The sequence below is a fragment of the Nicotiana tabacum genome, chromosome 9, assembly GCF_000715075.1.
Source record: "Nicotiana tabacum cultivar K326 chromosome 9, ASM71507v2, whole genome shotgun sequence".
NCBI classification, from domain to species: Eukaryota; Viridiplantae; Streptophyta; class Magnoliopsida; order Solanales; family Solanaceae; genus Nicotiana; species Nicotiana tabacum.
In genome coordinates this window covers 127045772-127063294 of record NC_134088.1, presented here as the reverse complement: position 1 = coordinate 127063294, position 17523 = coordinate 127045772, and the positions used below count along the sequence as shown (strand labels likewise).

The window sequence follows — 17523 nt, the reverse complement described above, 5'->3', positions numbered from 1 at the left end:
TTTTGGTTCTAGGGCTCCCACAGAGATGAGATTCTTCTTCAAACCCGGTAGATATCGAACATCTGTTAATATTCTGATCATTCCATCATGGCTCCTTAATCTTATTGAACCAATGTCATATGAGGTAAGAGGGCTGTTATCCGCTGTGTGGATGACTCCATATTCTCCTTCTTAAAAATTCACGAACCAGTCCTTGTTGGGACACATATGATAGCTACAAGCCGAGTCCATCAACCATATGTCTGATGATGTTGATAACTCTGTTGTAACTAATGAGAAGTCTGAATCATTACAATCAGCTACATTTGAATCCATAATGGCCTTTCCATTGTTATGTCTGGCCTTATTCTTCAACTTCGGATAGCCTTTCTTCTAGTGCCCCTTTTCTCGACAAAAGGCACATTCATCTTTGCTCGGTCTAGATCTCGACTTGGATCTTCCCTTCTTAGTCCTCGTTTGATTTTGAGGATGACCCCTCACAATTAGTACTTCTCCTTCTTCGCCCTTCTGTTTTTCTCCCTTTCTTTGTTCATAGCTGTACAAAGCCGAACAAACTTCTCTGAGAGAAATTTCGTCATTTTCATGGAGTAGAGTAGTTTCAAGGTGCTCGTACTCATTAGGAAGTGACCCCAACAACATCAAGGCCAAGTCACCATCATCAAAAGTTGCATCCATATTTTGTAAATCTGTGACCAACTTATTGAAACTGGTGATATGTTCATTCATTGTGGTACCAGGAATATAGGTGAAGCGAAATATTCTCTTCTTCATGTACAATTTATTTTGACTGTTTTTCTTCAAAAATTTATTCTCCAGTGCTTTCCATAATTTACTTGCAGAAGTTTCCTTTGTGTATGGATATTTCTGCTCTCTAGCAAGGTAGGATCGAATGGTACCGCAAGCAACACGATTGATAATTTTCCAATCTTCTTCTCCAATAACTTCTGGCTTCTTTTCTTCAATGGCAAGATCTAGCCCTTGTTGAAAAAGAACATCTAGAACCTCGCCTTGCCACATCCCAAAATGTCCTGACCCGTCAAAAATTTCTACCGCAAATTTCGCATTTGACACAATTCTTGTCATAAGCGAAGATGCCAACGATGACGTATTATTGACACTTGATGTAGATTCTTCTTGTTTATTGTCTTCCATTTTGACACAAATATTATTTAGTAGCTGACGACACAAATCAAGATTATTTCCTTTCTGGTGTGGAAGATCAGACTAAGCTGCAACCACAGAGCATACTCAGACAGAACCTTGACTCAGTTACCAAGATAGATCTTTTCTGATTTGGAAGATCAGACTATGCTGCAACCACAGAGCATACTTAGACAATACCTTGGCTCTGATACTAATTGTTGCGGAAGCCAAATGTATATAGTGTGAATGAGTCACAACTACTATACAAAAAATTATGACAACCACTAAATAATAAACAAGACAATAAGACAACAATAAAAGAACACCAGAATTTACGAGGTTCGGCCAATTTTACCTACTTCCTCGGACACAATCAATATTTTATTCCACTCCAAAATTATAAGTGAAATAATACTAAAGAGAGAAGATACAAATGCCTTAAGAAGATAAAAAAGGCAAATGAGAGGTGTATTTAAATCCTAAACATTAGGCCTCCTTTTATAGGGTGAAATTCCCATTCAAAATTGTCATCCACCGATGTGAGACTTTTGACAATTTCAACAACTTGACCACAATTAGATAAAGTTAATATCCCCATAGTAGATAGTTCTACCGTATGTAGGATTTAATTTAATACATTTATAATAGCGACTATGTTTCAGTCCCAAGGTAGTTCAAGCCAGCTGTATGAATCCCGACTGTTACATTTTAATATTTGTTCTTGCAGTTAATATGGCATAATATGATGAACGATGAATTACGTTGTTTTTTTCATTAGAACAACTTCACCGTGTCAAAATACATACACTATCATTGAATAAGTCTTAGCGCTCTAAAACTTCATCCCATTAAAGTTTCATCACAGTAATTGACAACTCAAAATTTGACTGAAAATGACTAGGTGAGCTTCCTGGAATTGATTACTGCAAAGCAACAATAGTATATTTTCTTTGCTTTGTGCTATATATACCTCAGAATTATTCAATAGAGGAACAGAGCAAATATTTCTTGATTGTTTTGATTTTTATAGTACAGAAATGGGTTATGAAAAACTTGCATTGTTTCTGCTATGTGCCCTTCTCTGTAGACTTGCTTTCTCCTCATCCTCAAATTATTTGTGCCCCAAAGATCAAGCTCTTGCTCTTCTACAATTCAAACAGATGTTTACCATTAATCCTGACGCTTCTCGTTGTTTAAATTCTTATCCAACAACATTATCATGGAATAGAAGTAGAGATTGCTGCTCATGGGAAGGAGTTAACTGTGGCGAAACAACAGGCCAAGTGATTGAGCTTAACATCAGTTGCAGTCAACTTCAAGGCAAGTTTCATTCCAACAGTAGCCTCTTCAAACTCTCTAATCTCAAAAGGCTTGATTTATCCGGTAATAATTTCTCTGGATCACACATTTCGCCTAAATTTAGTGAGTTTTCTAGTTTGACACATCTTGATTTATCAAGTTCAAGCTTTTCAGGTCAAATTCCTTCAGAAATCTCTCATCTTTCTAAATTATACGTTCTTCGTATCCCGAGTGATCGTCCAAATGTGCTTACACTTGGATCTCACAACTTTGAACTGCTACTTAAGAACTTGACCCAATTAAGAGAGCTTGAGCTTGACTCTGTCAACATCTCTTCCACCATTCCTCTAAATTTCTCTTCTTATTTAACAACTCTACAACTTCCAAACACACAGTTACATGGGACATTGCCTGAAAGAGCTTTTCATCTTTCCAACTTGGAAGTTCTTGATTTGTCGAACAATTCCCAGCTCAATGTTAGGTTTCCAATGAGCAAATGGAATAGCAGTACATCTCTCACGAAGTTATATCTCTATAATGTGAATTTTACTGGTAATATACATGAATCATTTAGCTATTTAACTTCATTAGATGAACTGGACATGGACTCTTGTAATCTCTCAGGGCCTATTCCTAAACCTATATGGAATCTAACTCGCATAGAGGTTTTGTACCTTTCAAATAACCAACTTGAAGGACCAATTTCCCAGTTCTTCAGATTCGGTAATCTCAAGATCTTATGGCTTAGAAATAACAGCTTCAATGGCCGACTTGAGTGCTTGAATGGGACACAACTTAGGTACTTAGATTTTTCGTCCAATTCTCTAACTGGTCCAATTCCTTCCAATGTATTCTCCCTCTCATCACTATTGAGGTTAGACTTGAGCAATAACCATTTCAGTGGCAAAATTGAAGAGTTCAAGTCCAGAACATTGGAGTATGTTGCTCTAAGCCAAAATCAGCTACAAGGTCTGATTCCAAAGTCACTCCTAAACCAGAAGAACCTACAATTTCTTTACCTTTCTCAAAATAATCTCAGTGGACATATTGCTTCAACCATCTGCAATCTTAAAACAAAAGTGCTAAATCTAGGAAGTAATAATTTACAGGGAACAATCCCAGAATGTTTGGGTAAGATGAATAGTACTGCTGTTTTGGATTTAAGCAATAATAATCTTAGTGGGACAATTCAAGCAAATTTTAGTATTGGAAACCTCATCAGAGTCATTAAATTGCATGAGAATAAGCTAGAGGGGAAAGTCCCAGGATCTTTGATCAATTGCAAGTATTTGGAACTACTTGATTTAGGTAACAATGAGTTGAAGGAAACTTTTCCAAAATGGTTGGGAATCCTACCAAAATTGAGGATTTTAAATTTGAGATCAAATAAGTTGCATGGGTCCATCACAACTTCAAGGAATAGAAACTTGTTTCCACAACTTCAAATTATGGATCTCTCATCCAATGCATTTAGTGGGAATTTACCAGCAAATCTTTTTAAAAATTTCAAAGCCATGAAACTAATTGATGAGAACATGAGTATACCAAGGTATGGAGGAGGTAAATATGATTCTGTGACAATTACAACAAAGGGATTGGATCGTTTATTTGTTCAAGTTTGGGCTACAAACATAGTTATTGATCTCTCAAAGAATGAATTTAAGGGTCATATTCCAAGTTCTATTGGAGATCTCATTGGACTTCGTACGTTGAACTTGTCTCACAATGGCTTAGAAGGTCTTATACCAGCATCACTACAACATTTGTCTGTACTTGAATCATTGGATCTCTCATTTAATAAAATTGGTGGAGGAATTCCACAACAACTCGCATATCTCACATCACTTGCAGTCCTAAATCTCTCACACAATCATCTCGTTGGATGCATCCCTAAAGGAAATCAATTTGATACTTTCGAGAACAGTTCATACCAAGGGAATGACGGATTACGTGGATTTCCACCCTCAAGAAGCTGTAGTGATGACAGAGTAACACAAGGGACAACTCCAGATGTGCTCGATCAAGGAGAAGAAGAAGATTCATCATTGATCAATTGGCATGCGGTTCTTATAGGTTATGGTTGTGGACTAATTATTGGACTGTCCATAATATACATAATGCTGTCAACTCAAAATCCATTATGGTTTTCCAGGATGGTTGAAGAATTGGAACAAAGAATTGTTACGAGAATGAAAAAGCACAAGAAAACATATTAGTGTGTCGAGGTATTCAACTTGATTTCTATCCAGATTCTTTTGATTATTCATATCTTATAATCTAACCATTTTAACTCAAATTCTTAATTCATTTTTCAACATTGCAGGTTTCAAGTATAATAAATTGCTGGAGATGCAAATATATAAGCCTTTATCTTTCATAGTTTATATTGATGTTTCATGAAGTGTTTGCTACCATATGAATAAAGACATGAGTTTTCTTCCTTTGAGACTCAAACCCGATTAGTTTTCATTTATCTATAGTTTGTTGCATAGAGATTATTGGTTGAGTTCATGGGCTCAAATTATATCGTTGCTTTCTATAATCAGTCTAATTATTAGTTGAGTAATTATATTCGACTGCACAGTCAGTTCATAAATTTATGAAGTTATTCTTATTTTTTTCTTAATTACATGAAGTAATTTCAATGGAAATCTAAACGTTAACCTGTTAAGACTGTCTTTGATTTGTTAGATCACTACGATTAATTGGATAAAATATCCTTATGGTATTAACGCAATCGATAAAGATTGCTCTAAAGCTCAAGCGTATAACTTCTAAATATGAGCATTTAACCCAAAATCTCTTAGAAAACCTTTGCACACTTGTAGAAATTTGTAACAATTTTCAACCTTTTTATCAAAATAGAAGTGGCCTAATGGCTCATTTTACGCGATGGTCAAAATGGCATGCCGTAGTCATTTTTACGGCTGGCTATCGAAGAATAGCCACCATCGCTAATGTAATCGATTATTAGCCATTTTAACTTAAAATATATTAGTAAATGACATAATTTTCCTTGAACTTTTTAACATTCTGTTTAGTTAGTTTTCATTTTTTTATCGCTCTTCCCTTTCTTTTTACAACAGTGTACGGATTTCGCTTTCGTGAGAGCACTTTCTTCGAATTTAGTCTGGGTTAGGTCCAATTTTCTTCAAAATTGTTTGGGTGGGTCTTGTTTTTAAAATAATGTGTTTGAATTTTTGTTGTTATTGTTGTTTCGTTAGTTTTAAGTTTTATTTCCATACTGTTAGCGTTTAAATATTTGTGGTATTTTAACATTTACGATTTTTTCTCTGTTCAGTAGTTCGTCTTATTTCTGATAATTTTTTCACTATGTTATTAGTTTTATGTTGTAGTGTTGTAATCATTGCGTAATTTATTTTGATAAGTTGTTCAAATATTTTTCTAGTCTCTATATATTAGGGTTAATTTTCAAGTATTTTTTTGCTTTAACTGCATTATAGATTTCTCGAGTTCTTGTTAAAACTTGAAATCCAAAACAATGTACTAGACTTCATATTTAAAAATTTGATATTTTTGTAATAAATTTAGTTCCAGTATATTATGTTTTTTAATTTTAAACCAGCATTTTTTATGGAGTTTTTTTTTGTAATAAATTTGGTGTAGTATATTATACGGGAAATCTGTCTTCTGAAGGCTTGTTTTCCAGCATTTTATACAGGATGGTTTTTGATTATGTTTTTTGTTTATGGAGTTTTGTAATAAATTTTGTCCAGTATATTATACGGGAAATCTGTCATCTGAATGTTTGTCCTCCAGTATGTTATACTGGATGATTATTATAATATACTTAAGTTTTGTTTGATTCTAGTATATTTTACGGGAAGTCTGCCGTCTGTAAGCTTGTTGTCCAGTATGTTATACTTGATGAGTTCTGTTTAGACTAGAGTTTTATTTTATTTGTAATTACTTTTTTGAATGATTATGTGATGACCCAAAAGGTCATCTTTAAATTTAATAGTTAATTCTGTATTCTAAGACCTCAAAAAGTACTATTTATTATCCCTCGACTTGCATGCACAATCCGTAAATTTTTCAGGAAAAGTTTTATGTGAAAAATTGATTAAAATGTGAAATAGAGCTTTAAAATTTAATTGGGTTGACTTTGGTCAATATTTTTAGCAAAAGGACCCGGATTAGTATTTTGACAATTCTGGTAGGTCCATATCGTGATTTGGGACTTGCGCATATACCCGAAATCGAATTCAGAGGTCCCTAACTCGAGTTATCGCATATTGTCGAAATTTTGAAGTTTAAAGGTTTAATAACTTAAGAGATTTGACAAATATTTGACTTTGTTGATACCTGATCCGTATTTTAGTTCTGGAATCCGGTATAGCTCCATTACTATATTTATGACTTGTCTGCCAAATTTGGTGAGAAACGGAGTTGGTTTGATGTGATTCAGACGTCCGGTTGTTAAAATAGAAATTCTAAAGTTTTATTTAAAATTTCATTTGATTTGAAGTTCGATTCGTAGTTCTAGATGTTGTTTTGACATTTTGATCGTGCAAGTAGTTCGTATGAGATTTTTTGACTTGTGTGCATAATTGGTTTGGAGCCCCGAGGGCTCGGGTGAATTTCGGATAGGCTACAGATGTTTTAAAACTTAGAAAATCTGTTTTTTTTGTGCTTCAGCTGGTTTCTGGTGTTTCCTTCTTCGCGTTCGCGAAGGTACTCTCGCGAACGCGAAGAGTGAATGGATTTGGTGGGATTTTACCCTACGCGAACGCGAAGGGCTGTACATGAACATGAAGTGGAGGGGGGTTGCCCTTCGCGAACACGTGGCTTTGTGGACCGGGGGGGAGTGACCTATACTCTTCGCGAACGCGACACAAGGCTCGCGAACGTGTAGGCTGATGGGTGTATGCCTTTGGGAACACGAAGTGTATGTCGCAAATACATAGGCTACTAGAGCCGCTGCTTCGCGAACGTGAAGAAGTCCTGACACCCAGTGAATAAAACAGACCAAAAACGGGATTTTTCCCATTTTTCACAAACTCTCCATTAGAACTCGGTTTAGGGGAAATTTCAAAGGAGATTTACACGATTTCGAACTGGGTAAGGGTTCTTTATCATATATTAATTATATTTCATAAATCCATGTCTATATTCATCATTTATTTCGGATTTAGATGGAAGAAATTGAGTTTTTTTATAAAAATCTTCCAAAAATGTTAAATGAAGATTTGAAAGCTAATCCGATGTCGGAATTCGATAATTTTTGTATGGTTGAACTCATATCGGAACGGGTGTTCAGATTTCGTAAGTGTTTCTGAGATTCGAGACGTGGGCCCACTAATGATTTTTGAGATGAATTTCGGATTTTAATCCGAAAAATTAATAATTTCATATAGAATTAATTCCTACCATTCGTGTTGAGTATATTGAATTGTTTATGACTAGATTTGAGGATTTCGGACACGAATTCACGAGGTAAAGGTTTATTGGAATCTTGAATTTGGTTGCAAAGTAATGTAAGTGTCGTGATTAACCTTGACTTGAGGGAATAGAACCCTTGAATTATTTGCTACGTGAATTTCATGTGTAACGATGTATACGCAAGGTGACAAGTGCCTATACTTTATCAAATTAATTGTTTGCATAATTATTTAAAAATCATAAATTATTTTAAGACACAAATTACTTTTTATAATAATCGTTTCTCTCATATTCCTTGTTAATTATTAATTCTTGAATTCATGTAATAATTGTTATATTCTTATTTGATTTATGTGTCTTAATTGCTACATGACATTTATCATATTAAATATGAAATTTCCTACTTTCTCCCTGATATTCCACAATTAATTGCTACTTGTCATTATTTATTTTCTGAATAAATTATAATCATTGTATGCTTTGTCGCCTAATAATTTCTTATGGAATGTAGTATTTACTGGAGTTTTTTTTATTACAATCAAGAGTTGTTAATTTTATATTGCTAGAGCGGGTTACACGCCGCAACGAAAATAAAAATAAATATATTGGGGGAGCGGATTGCATGCCGCAACAGATTTATTAAAAGTTTATATTGGGGGATCGGGTTGCACGCCACAACAGATTTATTTAAAGTTTATATTATAGGAACGGGTTGCACGCCATAACAGAAATTTATTGAGAAATTATATTGTTGAAGCGGGTTGCACGCCGCTACGATCAATTGAAATAATAATTGGTTATGATTGTAAAGTAGGTTTCAACGGCTGACATGAGTTACATATTTTATTTCTATTATCGTTTTATTACTATTATTGCGTACAGATTAATGTATGTAACCTGCCTTAGCCTCGTCACTACTTCGTCGAGGTTAGGCTCGACACTTACCAGTACATGGGGTCGGTTGTACTGATACTACACTCTGCACTTCTTATGCAGATTTCGAAGTTGGTCCTAGCGGCATACCATAGATTTGCTCGGATTTCAGCTACCCAGAGGAGACTTAAGGTATAACTGCACAGCGCCCGCAGTTCTGAAGTTCCCGTCTACTTTATTTTGGCTGTGTGTTTCCTTTCAGACAACTTTATTTTATTCAGACCAATATTTATATTATTCTAGAAGCTCATGCACTTGTGACTCCAGTTCTGGGATGGTATCTAGATATCACGATTATTATGGAATATTCACTTTATTTCAGAATTTATTTTCGTATTTGTTTTCTTGTTATTAATTAATTTAAAATTTTGTTAAAATGGCTAAATATATTCTAATGTTGGCTTGACTAGCAAGTGAAATATTAGCCGCCATCATGGTCCCGAAGTTGGAAATTTCGAGTCATGACAAGTTGGTATCAGAGCACTAGGTTACTTAGGTCTCACGAGTCACGAGCAAGCTTAGTAGAGTTTGAAGGATCGGTACAGAGACATATGTACTTATCTTCCAGAGGCTACAGAGTTTAGGAATAATTCCACTTCTTTCATTCATTATCGTGCGACATTAATTTAGCTTGAAACATATATCTCATATTCCTTTGTATCCATTCGTGTATGACATTGCGTACTCAGTATCAGTTGTGCGTCGATAATTCGCGATGTCGCAGATGGACTACAAGGGAGCCACAAACGCTCAAACATTGCCTCAACGTGTGGTTTCGATGGAAGATGCAGACGTATTGAGAGATCACCCGGTGAATCATGCGGGGGTTGCAATGGACCTTGGCATCTTGTTGATTTATATGAGTTGTGAAGGTTAATATTGTAGATCATCGGACGTTGTGACCTATGACTTTGCGCCAAGTGTGGGATTCCACTATCAATGGATGGATTGCGGGGCCATGTGTTATATCGGTTTTGGCTTGAAATGTATATATGTGCTATTTAAAGGTTAACCCAAAATTTACACACGTTTAAGGCTTGATATTTTGTAGAGGATAAGGTTGGGACTTGAGGTATGTCCGCCTCCTTAATAATCCTATACTTCAGTACCGAAAGAGTTAGAGAATCAACTTTAAATTTACAGAAGGTCTACTCAGCGTGAACGTCACGATTGCGGATTTTGGGGTGCTTCGGATGAAGTACAGTGGTTGATGAGATTCTGGACTATGGGTTCATGCCAAGATTTGTCTGTATGATGCTCTACTTTTGTGATCGTTGTGTATAAATAGGGGTAAGGGTTTCCCCAAAGAAGAATTGAAGAGTATGTTAAGAAATGGGTCAGCTCAGCAGTATTGAGTCAACATAACAAAAGAAGAAATTGGCCTTGGGAGAGATAATTCTCCAACGGTGTTTGTGGCAAGCCTATGAAGAGGGCAGTCCAGCCATTACAACACCGTCCACGTGGCTCAGTTCTCAGAAACGCTTTTGAAAGAGTTTGTTTCTCGGACTCTCCATAATGCGTGGTGCATAGGGTTTGAATGGCTGCATCAGGTCACCATGACAGTGTCAGAATATGCCACCAGGTTCAATAAGTTAGCCCGACATACCCCTACTTTGGTTCCTACATCCAGAGAGTGAGTCCACAGACTCATTAAAAGACTCAATTATGATCGTAAAACTTTGTACGACTCGGGAGCTACAGGCTGATATGTCATTTTCGCTAGTGGTAGAAATTGCCAAGATATTAGAACGTGTTCGGGGTGAGGATAAAGGAAACTAAGGACACCAAGAAGTCTCCAGGTTCTGGAGGATTCAGTGGATTCTACTCTGCAAGTATAAATCATTATGGCGGGGGCTCGGGCAGTCGTCCAGCCCAGTCCGCACATCGTATTACTCACGGTGCTCTAGTAAGTTCTTGTAATGCACCACCGACATGTGTTTTCTACAATGGTTATTCCAGTTATCTGGCTCAAACTCAGTATGAGCATCCAAACCCACAAAGGGGTTGTTATGAATGCGTTAATACTAGGCACATCATGAGAAAATTGTCCCAGACTTAGGAGAGACATATTTTATCAAAGGACTCAGGCTACATGCCCCATTGCAGTTACTGCACCACCTACACGACTAGTTAGGGGTGGAGGACGGGCGGGTAGAGGGCCTCCTAGAGGTGGAGGCCCAACCTATTGATATAGTTTTTTATGGTATGGCTGAGGTCGCTACATTAGATGGTGTCGTTACATGTACAACCTCAATTTAATATAAAGGAATAATTTCCTTAACTTGATTCGGTTCTGAGTATCGAGGCGAGTCCTCTTATTGTGATCCACTTATGAGTGAGTTTCGTAATTCTATAATCTACTTATGTGTTTACTCCTGTTGGAAGATTCTATGGAGATAACTATGCCTATCATTCCATGTTGGTCACTAATAAGAGCTACGAGGCTAAATGTGGCTTTCTGTTACTCATTTCGGTAAGTTTTGATTAATTAATTACAAACTTTGAATTATATGCCATACTAGTATGGGGTTCATTATGTGTTGTGATTTTGTTTAACAGAGATTATTTAAAAGAAGAAAATGGAAAGTTTAGATTGGAGCGATGTGCATATTACTTGTGATTCAGAACTGAGGACGAGATCCTCGCATTTTAATATATATTGATATATTTAAACCGGGCAACGAGTTGTGGTGGAGGTTATATAAGTACGAGATCCTTGTGATGAAAATTCTTGTGTTTAAATTCTCCCTTGTGAAATTAAATTTGTATTATAGTACTAATAGGGAGTCATGCCTGTTAGGCTTATTTTTAAAGTTCTTGTATGAAATTCTCTGTGCATATTTGCCAAATTCGTGTTGTAATTATTGAGTTTTAACCTACGAGGTAGGTGCCCGCCCAGGTGGCGTTAATGGTGACTCGGTAATTCGGGTAAATAATTATGAGGTCTTCATGCCTCACATCTCGTTATCAGAATTGTGAAGGTTTGTAACGAGATTTTTGTTAACATGAAGTTAATTGACGATTCTGTAATTGATTATAAATAACTATTAAGACCAGATTGACCCAGAAGGGTGCTCCGTTCAGGTAAACCGGAGAGTGTGAGGAGAGCTTTTAAAAGCTCATGACAACTTTGACTAAATTAGTATTGGTATTACTTACAGGTTCGGGGTCTTACACGGTGTATTATGATGCATCTCGCATTGGTGATTGCATATTAATGCAAGATAGCAGGGTGATTGCATATGCGTCGCAGAAGTTGAAAGTTCACGAGAAATATTATCCTGTTCATGACTTAGAATTGGCAGCCATTGTTCATGTGCTGAAGATTTAAAGGCATTACCTTTACGGTGTCTCGTGTGAGGTATTTACTGATCATCGTAGCTTACAATATCTGTTCAAACAAAGGAACCTCAATTTGAGGCAGAGAAGATGGTTGGATCTGTTGAAGGTCTATGATATCACTATTTTGTATCACCCCGGACAGGCCAATGTGGTGGCCGATGCTTTGAGTAGAAAAGCTATGAGTATGGGCAGTCTTGCGTATATTCCGGTTGGTGAGAGGCAGTTAGCTGTAGATGTTCAGACTTTGGCTAATCCATTCATGAGGTTAGATATTTCTGAGCCCAGTCGGGTTCTAGCTTGCACAGTTGCTCGGTCTTCTTTATATGAGCACATCAGAGAGCGGCAGTATGATGATCCTCATTTACTTGTCCTTAAGGACACGGTGCAGCATGGTGATGCCAAAAAAGTTTATGTGGGGGGTGGGGGATGGAGTTCTACGGATGTAGGGTCATATTTGTGTGCCTAATATGGATGGGCTTCGTGAATTAATTATTGAAGAGACACACAATTTCAGGTATTCTATTCATCCAAGTGCCTCCAATATGTATCAAGATTTACGGCAACATTATTGGTAGAGGAGAATGAAGAAGGATATAGTTGCATATGTAGCTCAGTGTCTAAATTGTCAACAAGTCAAGTACGAGCATCGGAGACCTGGTGGTTTGCTTCAGAAGTAAGAGATTACTGAGTGGAAGTGGGAGCGTATCACAATGGATTTTTTTGTTGAGCTCCCATGGACTCAATGAAAATTTGACGTAGTTTGGGTCATTGTGGACAGGTTGACCAAGTCAGCACATTTCATTCCAATGGCAGCCACCTATTCTTCAGAGCGGTTAGCTGAAATTTACATTCGTGAAATTGTCCAACTTCACGGTGTGCCCATGTCTATTATTTCAGATCGAGGTACACAGTTTACCTTACACTTTTGGAGGGCTGTACAATGTGATTTAGGCACGCGGGTTGAATTGAGTACAACATTTCATCCACAAACAAACGGAAAATCAGAGTGCACTATTCAGATATTGAAATATATGCTCTGCACTTATGTTATAGACTTTGGAGGTTATTGGGATCAGTTCTTTCCATTTGCGGAGTTTGCCTATGATAACAGCTACCAGTTGAGCATTCAAATTGCTCCATATGAAGCATTACAGGGAGACAGTGTCATTCGCCAGTTGGATGGTTTGAACCGGGAGAGGCTCGGTTGTTGGGTACCGATTTGGTACAGGATGCCTTGGATAAGGTCAAAGTTATTCAGGATCGACTTCGAATGGCTCAGTCTAGGAAAAAACGTTATGCCGTCCGTGAAGTTTGTGATATTGCATTAATGGTTGGAGAAAGAGTATTACTCCGGTTTTCACCTATGAAAGGTGTAATGAGGTTTGGAAAGAAGGGCGAGTTGAGCCCTAGGTATATATGACCCTTCGAAATTCTTGAAAGGGCGGGCGAAGTAGCCTACAAGCTTGCATTACCACCCAGTATATCAGTGATTCATACGGTGTTCCATGTGTCTATACTCCGAAAATATCATGGTGATCCGTCTCATGTGTTAGATTTCAGATTAGTCCAATTAGACAAGGATTTGACTTATGAGGAGGAGCCGGTAGCTATTCTAGCATGGCATGTCCGACAGTTGAGGTCTAAGAGTTATCCATCAGTTTGAGTGCAATGGAGAGGTCAGACGGTAGAGGCATCTACCTGGGAATCCGAGTCGGACATGTAGATTAAATATCCACACCTTTTCACCAGCTTAGGTACTTTTCTAATTCCGTTCGAGGACGAACGTTTGTTTTAGAGGTGGAGAATGTGATTACCCAAAAGGTCATATTTAAATTTAATAGCTAATTCTGTGTTCTAAGACCTCGAAAAGCACTATTTATCATCCCTCGATTTGCGTGCACATTACGTAATTTTTTTCAGAAAGTTTTTATGTGAAAAATTGATTAAAATGTGAAATAAAGCTTTAAAACTCAATTGGGTAGACTTTGGTCAACATTTTAAGCAAAAGGACCCGGATCACTATTTTGACAGTACTTGTAGGTCCGTATCGTGATTTGGGACTTGTGCGTATACCCGAAATCTAATTCGGAGGTCCCTAACTTGAGTTATCGCATTTTGTCAAAATTTTGAAGTTTAAAGGTTTAATGACTTAAGAGATTTGACTAATGTTTGACTTTGTTGATACCTGGTCCGTATTTTGGTTCTGGAACCCGGTATAGCTCCATTACTATATTTATGACTTGTCTGCTAAATTTGGTGAGAAATGGAGCTGGTTTGTCGTGATTCGGACGTCCGGTTGTTGAAATAGAAATTCTAAAGTTTCATTGAAAATTTCATTTGATTTGGAGTCTGATTTGTAGTTCTAGGTGTTGTTTTGACATTTTGATCGCGCAAGCGAGTTCGTATGAGGTTTTTGGACTTGTGTTTATAATTGGTTTGGAGCCCTGAGGGCTCGGGTGAATTTCAGATAGGCTAATGTTTTGAAACTTAGAAATCTGGTTTTTTGTGCTTCGGCTGGTTTCTGGTGTTTCCTTCTTCGCGTTCGCGAAGGTACTCTCGCGAATGCGAAGAGTGAATGGACTGGGTGGGATTTTACCCCACGCAAACATGAAGGGCTATACGTGAACGCGAAGTGGAGGGGGGTTTCCCTCCGTGAACGCGGACAGTGTATCGCGAACGCGTGGTTTTGTGGAACGGGGGGGGGGGGGACTGACCAATACTTTTCACGAAGGCGGCACAAGGCTCGCGAACGCGTAGGATGATGGGTGTAAGCCTTCGCGAACGCGAAGGGGATTTCACAAATGCGTAGGCTACTGGAGCCGCTGCTTCGCGAATGCGACAGGCTCTTCGTGAACGCAAAGAAGGCCTGACGCCCAGTGAATAAAACATACCAAAAACGAGATTTTTTCCATTTTTCACAAACCCTCCATTCGAACTCGGTTTAGGGGCAATTTTATCACGACCCAAAATTCAACTAGTTGTGATGGCACCTAACCCAACCCGCTAGGTAAGCCAGTTAACCACTAACCAAATCCAATAACAATTAATACAACAATTAAGTAAAAAATTTTTCTAAATCTCATACATTCCCCAAGAACTGGTAGTACAAATCATGAGCTTCTAAGAATAAAGTTTACAAAGCGGAAATGAAATAAATATGTAGTCTGTTTGAATTGTACATAAATAGAGTTTTACAGATCTAAAGCTACCACGAACAAGAGGCAGCTACCGCCGGGACGCAGGTACATCTTCAATGTAGCTCCCATCGAACACAACAACATCAGCAGCCAACATCTGCATGCAAGGTGCGAGTAAATAGTAAGATGTTTCATTTTCATATAGCATGAGGAAAGTTCTTCTCTATACCTATATGTCAAGATACAGGTAGAATCATTAATGTCCCCATAACTGGGTAGCAGAAGGAAATGCACCTATATGCATGTATCTCAAGTACGCATGTCAAATGCAATGCATCTCGATGATGAGCTCATGCACTCACACTCTCAGAGTACTCAATCTTACTGTCTCGCATTCTTTCTCACTATACTCAATACACTCAATCACACAGCGCTGTACAATACCCGCTGCGGCATGCAGCCCGATCCCTGTGCTCACTGGGGGTGTGCAGACTCCTGGAGGAGCTCCTTTCAGCCCAAGCGCTATATCATTGCGGCGTGCAACCCAATACCATAATATATAAATAGCCATAAGGCTCGTTGCGGCGTGCAACCCAATCCATATACATATACAGCCCTATGCCTCGTCGCGGCGTGCAACCCGATCCCATAAATGTAATCAATATATCATGTTGCGGCGTGCAGCCCGATCCCAAATTATCACTCTCACTCAGGCCCTCGGCCTCACTCAGTCACCAATCTCTCCAGTCTCACTCACGGGCTAACAATGTCATGAAATTAGCCCGACAATAATGATATGATGTATCAATAAATAATAACTCAGACTGAGATATGGCATGAATGCATGGATATGATTAAGTATGAAATATCAATGAATTCAGTGAGATGACAGTAAGAAACGACCACTATGGATCCAAACAATATAGGCAAAATGCCTAAACATGATATCTAGCATGATTGACAGCTTAACTACTTTATCACATAATGAAAACATGGATATCAACAAAATAGGTGCCACTATTTAGTGCCATGGGAACAACAAAGTCCCAATTCACATGGTGCACGCCCACACTCCCGTCACCTAGCATCTGCGTCACCTCAACACAAATTATATAACACGTATTTCAGAGTTTCATACCCTCAGCACTAAGATTATAAGAGTTACTTACCTCGGACAAGCCAATTCCAACACCGAGCAAGCCAACCGATGCTCCAAAATGCCATCCCACACGTTTCGACCTCTGAATTGCTCGAAACTAACCAAAAACATCTCAAATACATCAAACAATGCTAAAGGAACCAATCCCGATCGAAAAAGATCAAATCTTGAATCAAAAGCCCAAAATAGGCCACAAGCCCAACCCGGGCCAACACCTCGGAACTTGACAAAATTTACAAAATCTAACAACCCATTCAATTATGAGTCCAACCATACTAGTCTCACTCAAATCTGACTCCAATTCAATGTTCAAAACTGAAAAATTCACATTATGAAACTTTAGGCCAAAACCCCCAATGTCCTCTTTAAAATTCACAATCCAATTACCAAAAATGAAGGTAGATTCATGAAATATAACCAAACCGAGTAGAGAACACTTACCCCAATCCTTGTGATGAAAATTGCTCCAAGAATCACTTCAATCCGAGCTCCATAGCTCCCAAAATGTAAAAATGTCCAAAACCTTCGAAATAGAGTACTATATACACTGCTCAGAAGTCCTATTTTGCGAACACGGGGAATCCATCGCGTTCGCGATGAATAATACTCATAGTGCCACAAAAGACTCTACGCGTTCGTGATACACCCCATGTGAACGTGATGAACATTTCTGCCAAAGCTTCACAAATGCGACTAACCTTACGTGATCGCATAGAAGAACGCTCAGATTCCCAGCTACCAACCTCAACACTACGCGAACGCGATCCTCCATACACGAACACGATCCTCCATACGCGAACGCGAAGAGGACTTTCCCCATCTCTACGCGAACGTGAGACATACTTCGTGAACATGAAGAACAATTTGCTGCTGCCATCCAAAATACACTACGTGTTCGCGATACTTGCCACGCGAACGCGATGAAGAAATGTGCCACCAGACACCAAAACACACCAGCACTGAAAACATGAAGGAAAATAGCCCGAAAGCAATCCGAACAACGTCTGAGCCCCACGGGACCCCGTCTAAACATACCAACATGTCCCACAACCTAACACAGACCTACTCGAGGCTTCAAACACACAAAACAACATCAAAACGATGAAT

General features: G+C 38.2%; 1 protein-coding gene across 2 annotated transcripts; it reads left to right on the top strand.

The window, feature by feature from the left end:
- Nucleotides 1-2122: 2122 nt before the first annotated feature.
- Nucleotides 2123-4882, top strand: LOC107795987 (receptor-like protein Cf-9 homolog). Of its 2 annotated transcripts, XM_016618695.2 has the most exons (3): nucleotides 2123-4515; nucleotides 4595-4667; nucleotides 4766-4882. In XM_016618695.2, the coding sequence occupies exons 1-2, from the start codon at nucleotides 2181-2183 to the stop codon at nucleotides 4633-4635; spliced, it is 2376 nt and encodes a 791-aa protein (XP_016474181.1). In that variant the 5' UTR covers nucleotides 2123-2180; the 3' UTR covers nucleotides 4636-4667; nucleotides 4766-4882. The 2 variants fall into 2 exon arrangements, with proteins under 2 accessions (XP_016474181.1, XP_016474182.1); XM_016618696.2 differs by having other exon boundaries at nucleotides 2124-4667.
- Nucleotides 4883-17523: the final 12641 nt, after the last annotated feature.

Bases quoted from the DNA above. Each gene is read 5' to 3' on its own strand.
- LOC107795987 (XM_016618696.2), top strand. From the start codon at position 2,181: ATGGGTTATGAAAAACTTGCATTGTTTCTGCTATGTGCCCTTCTCTGT.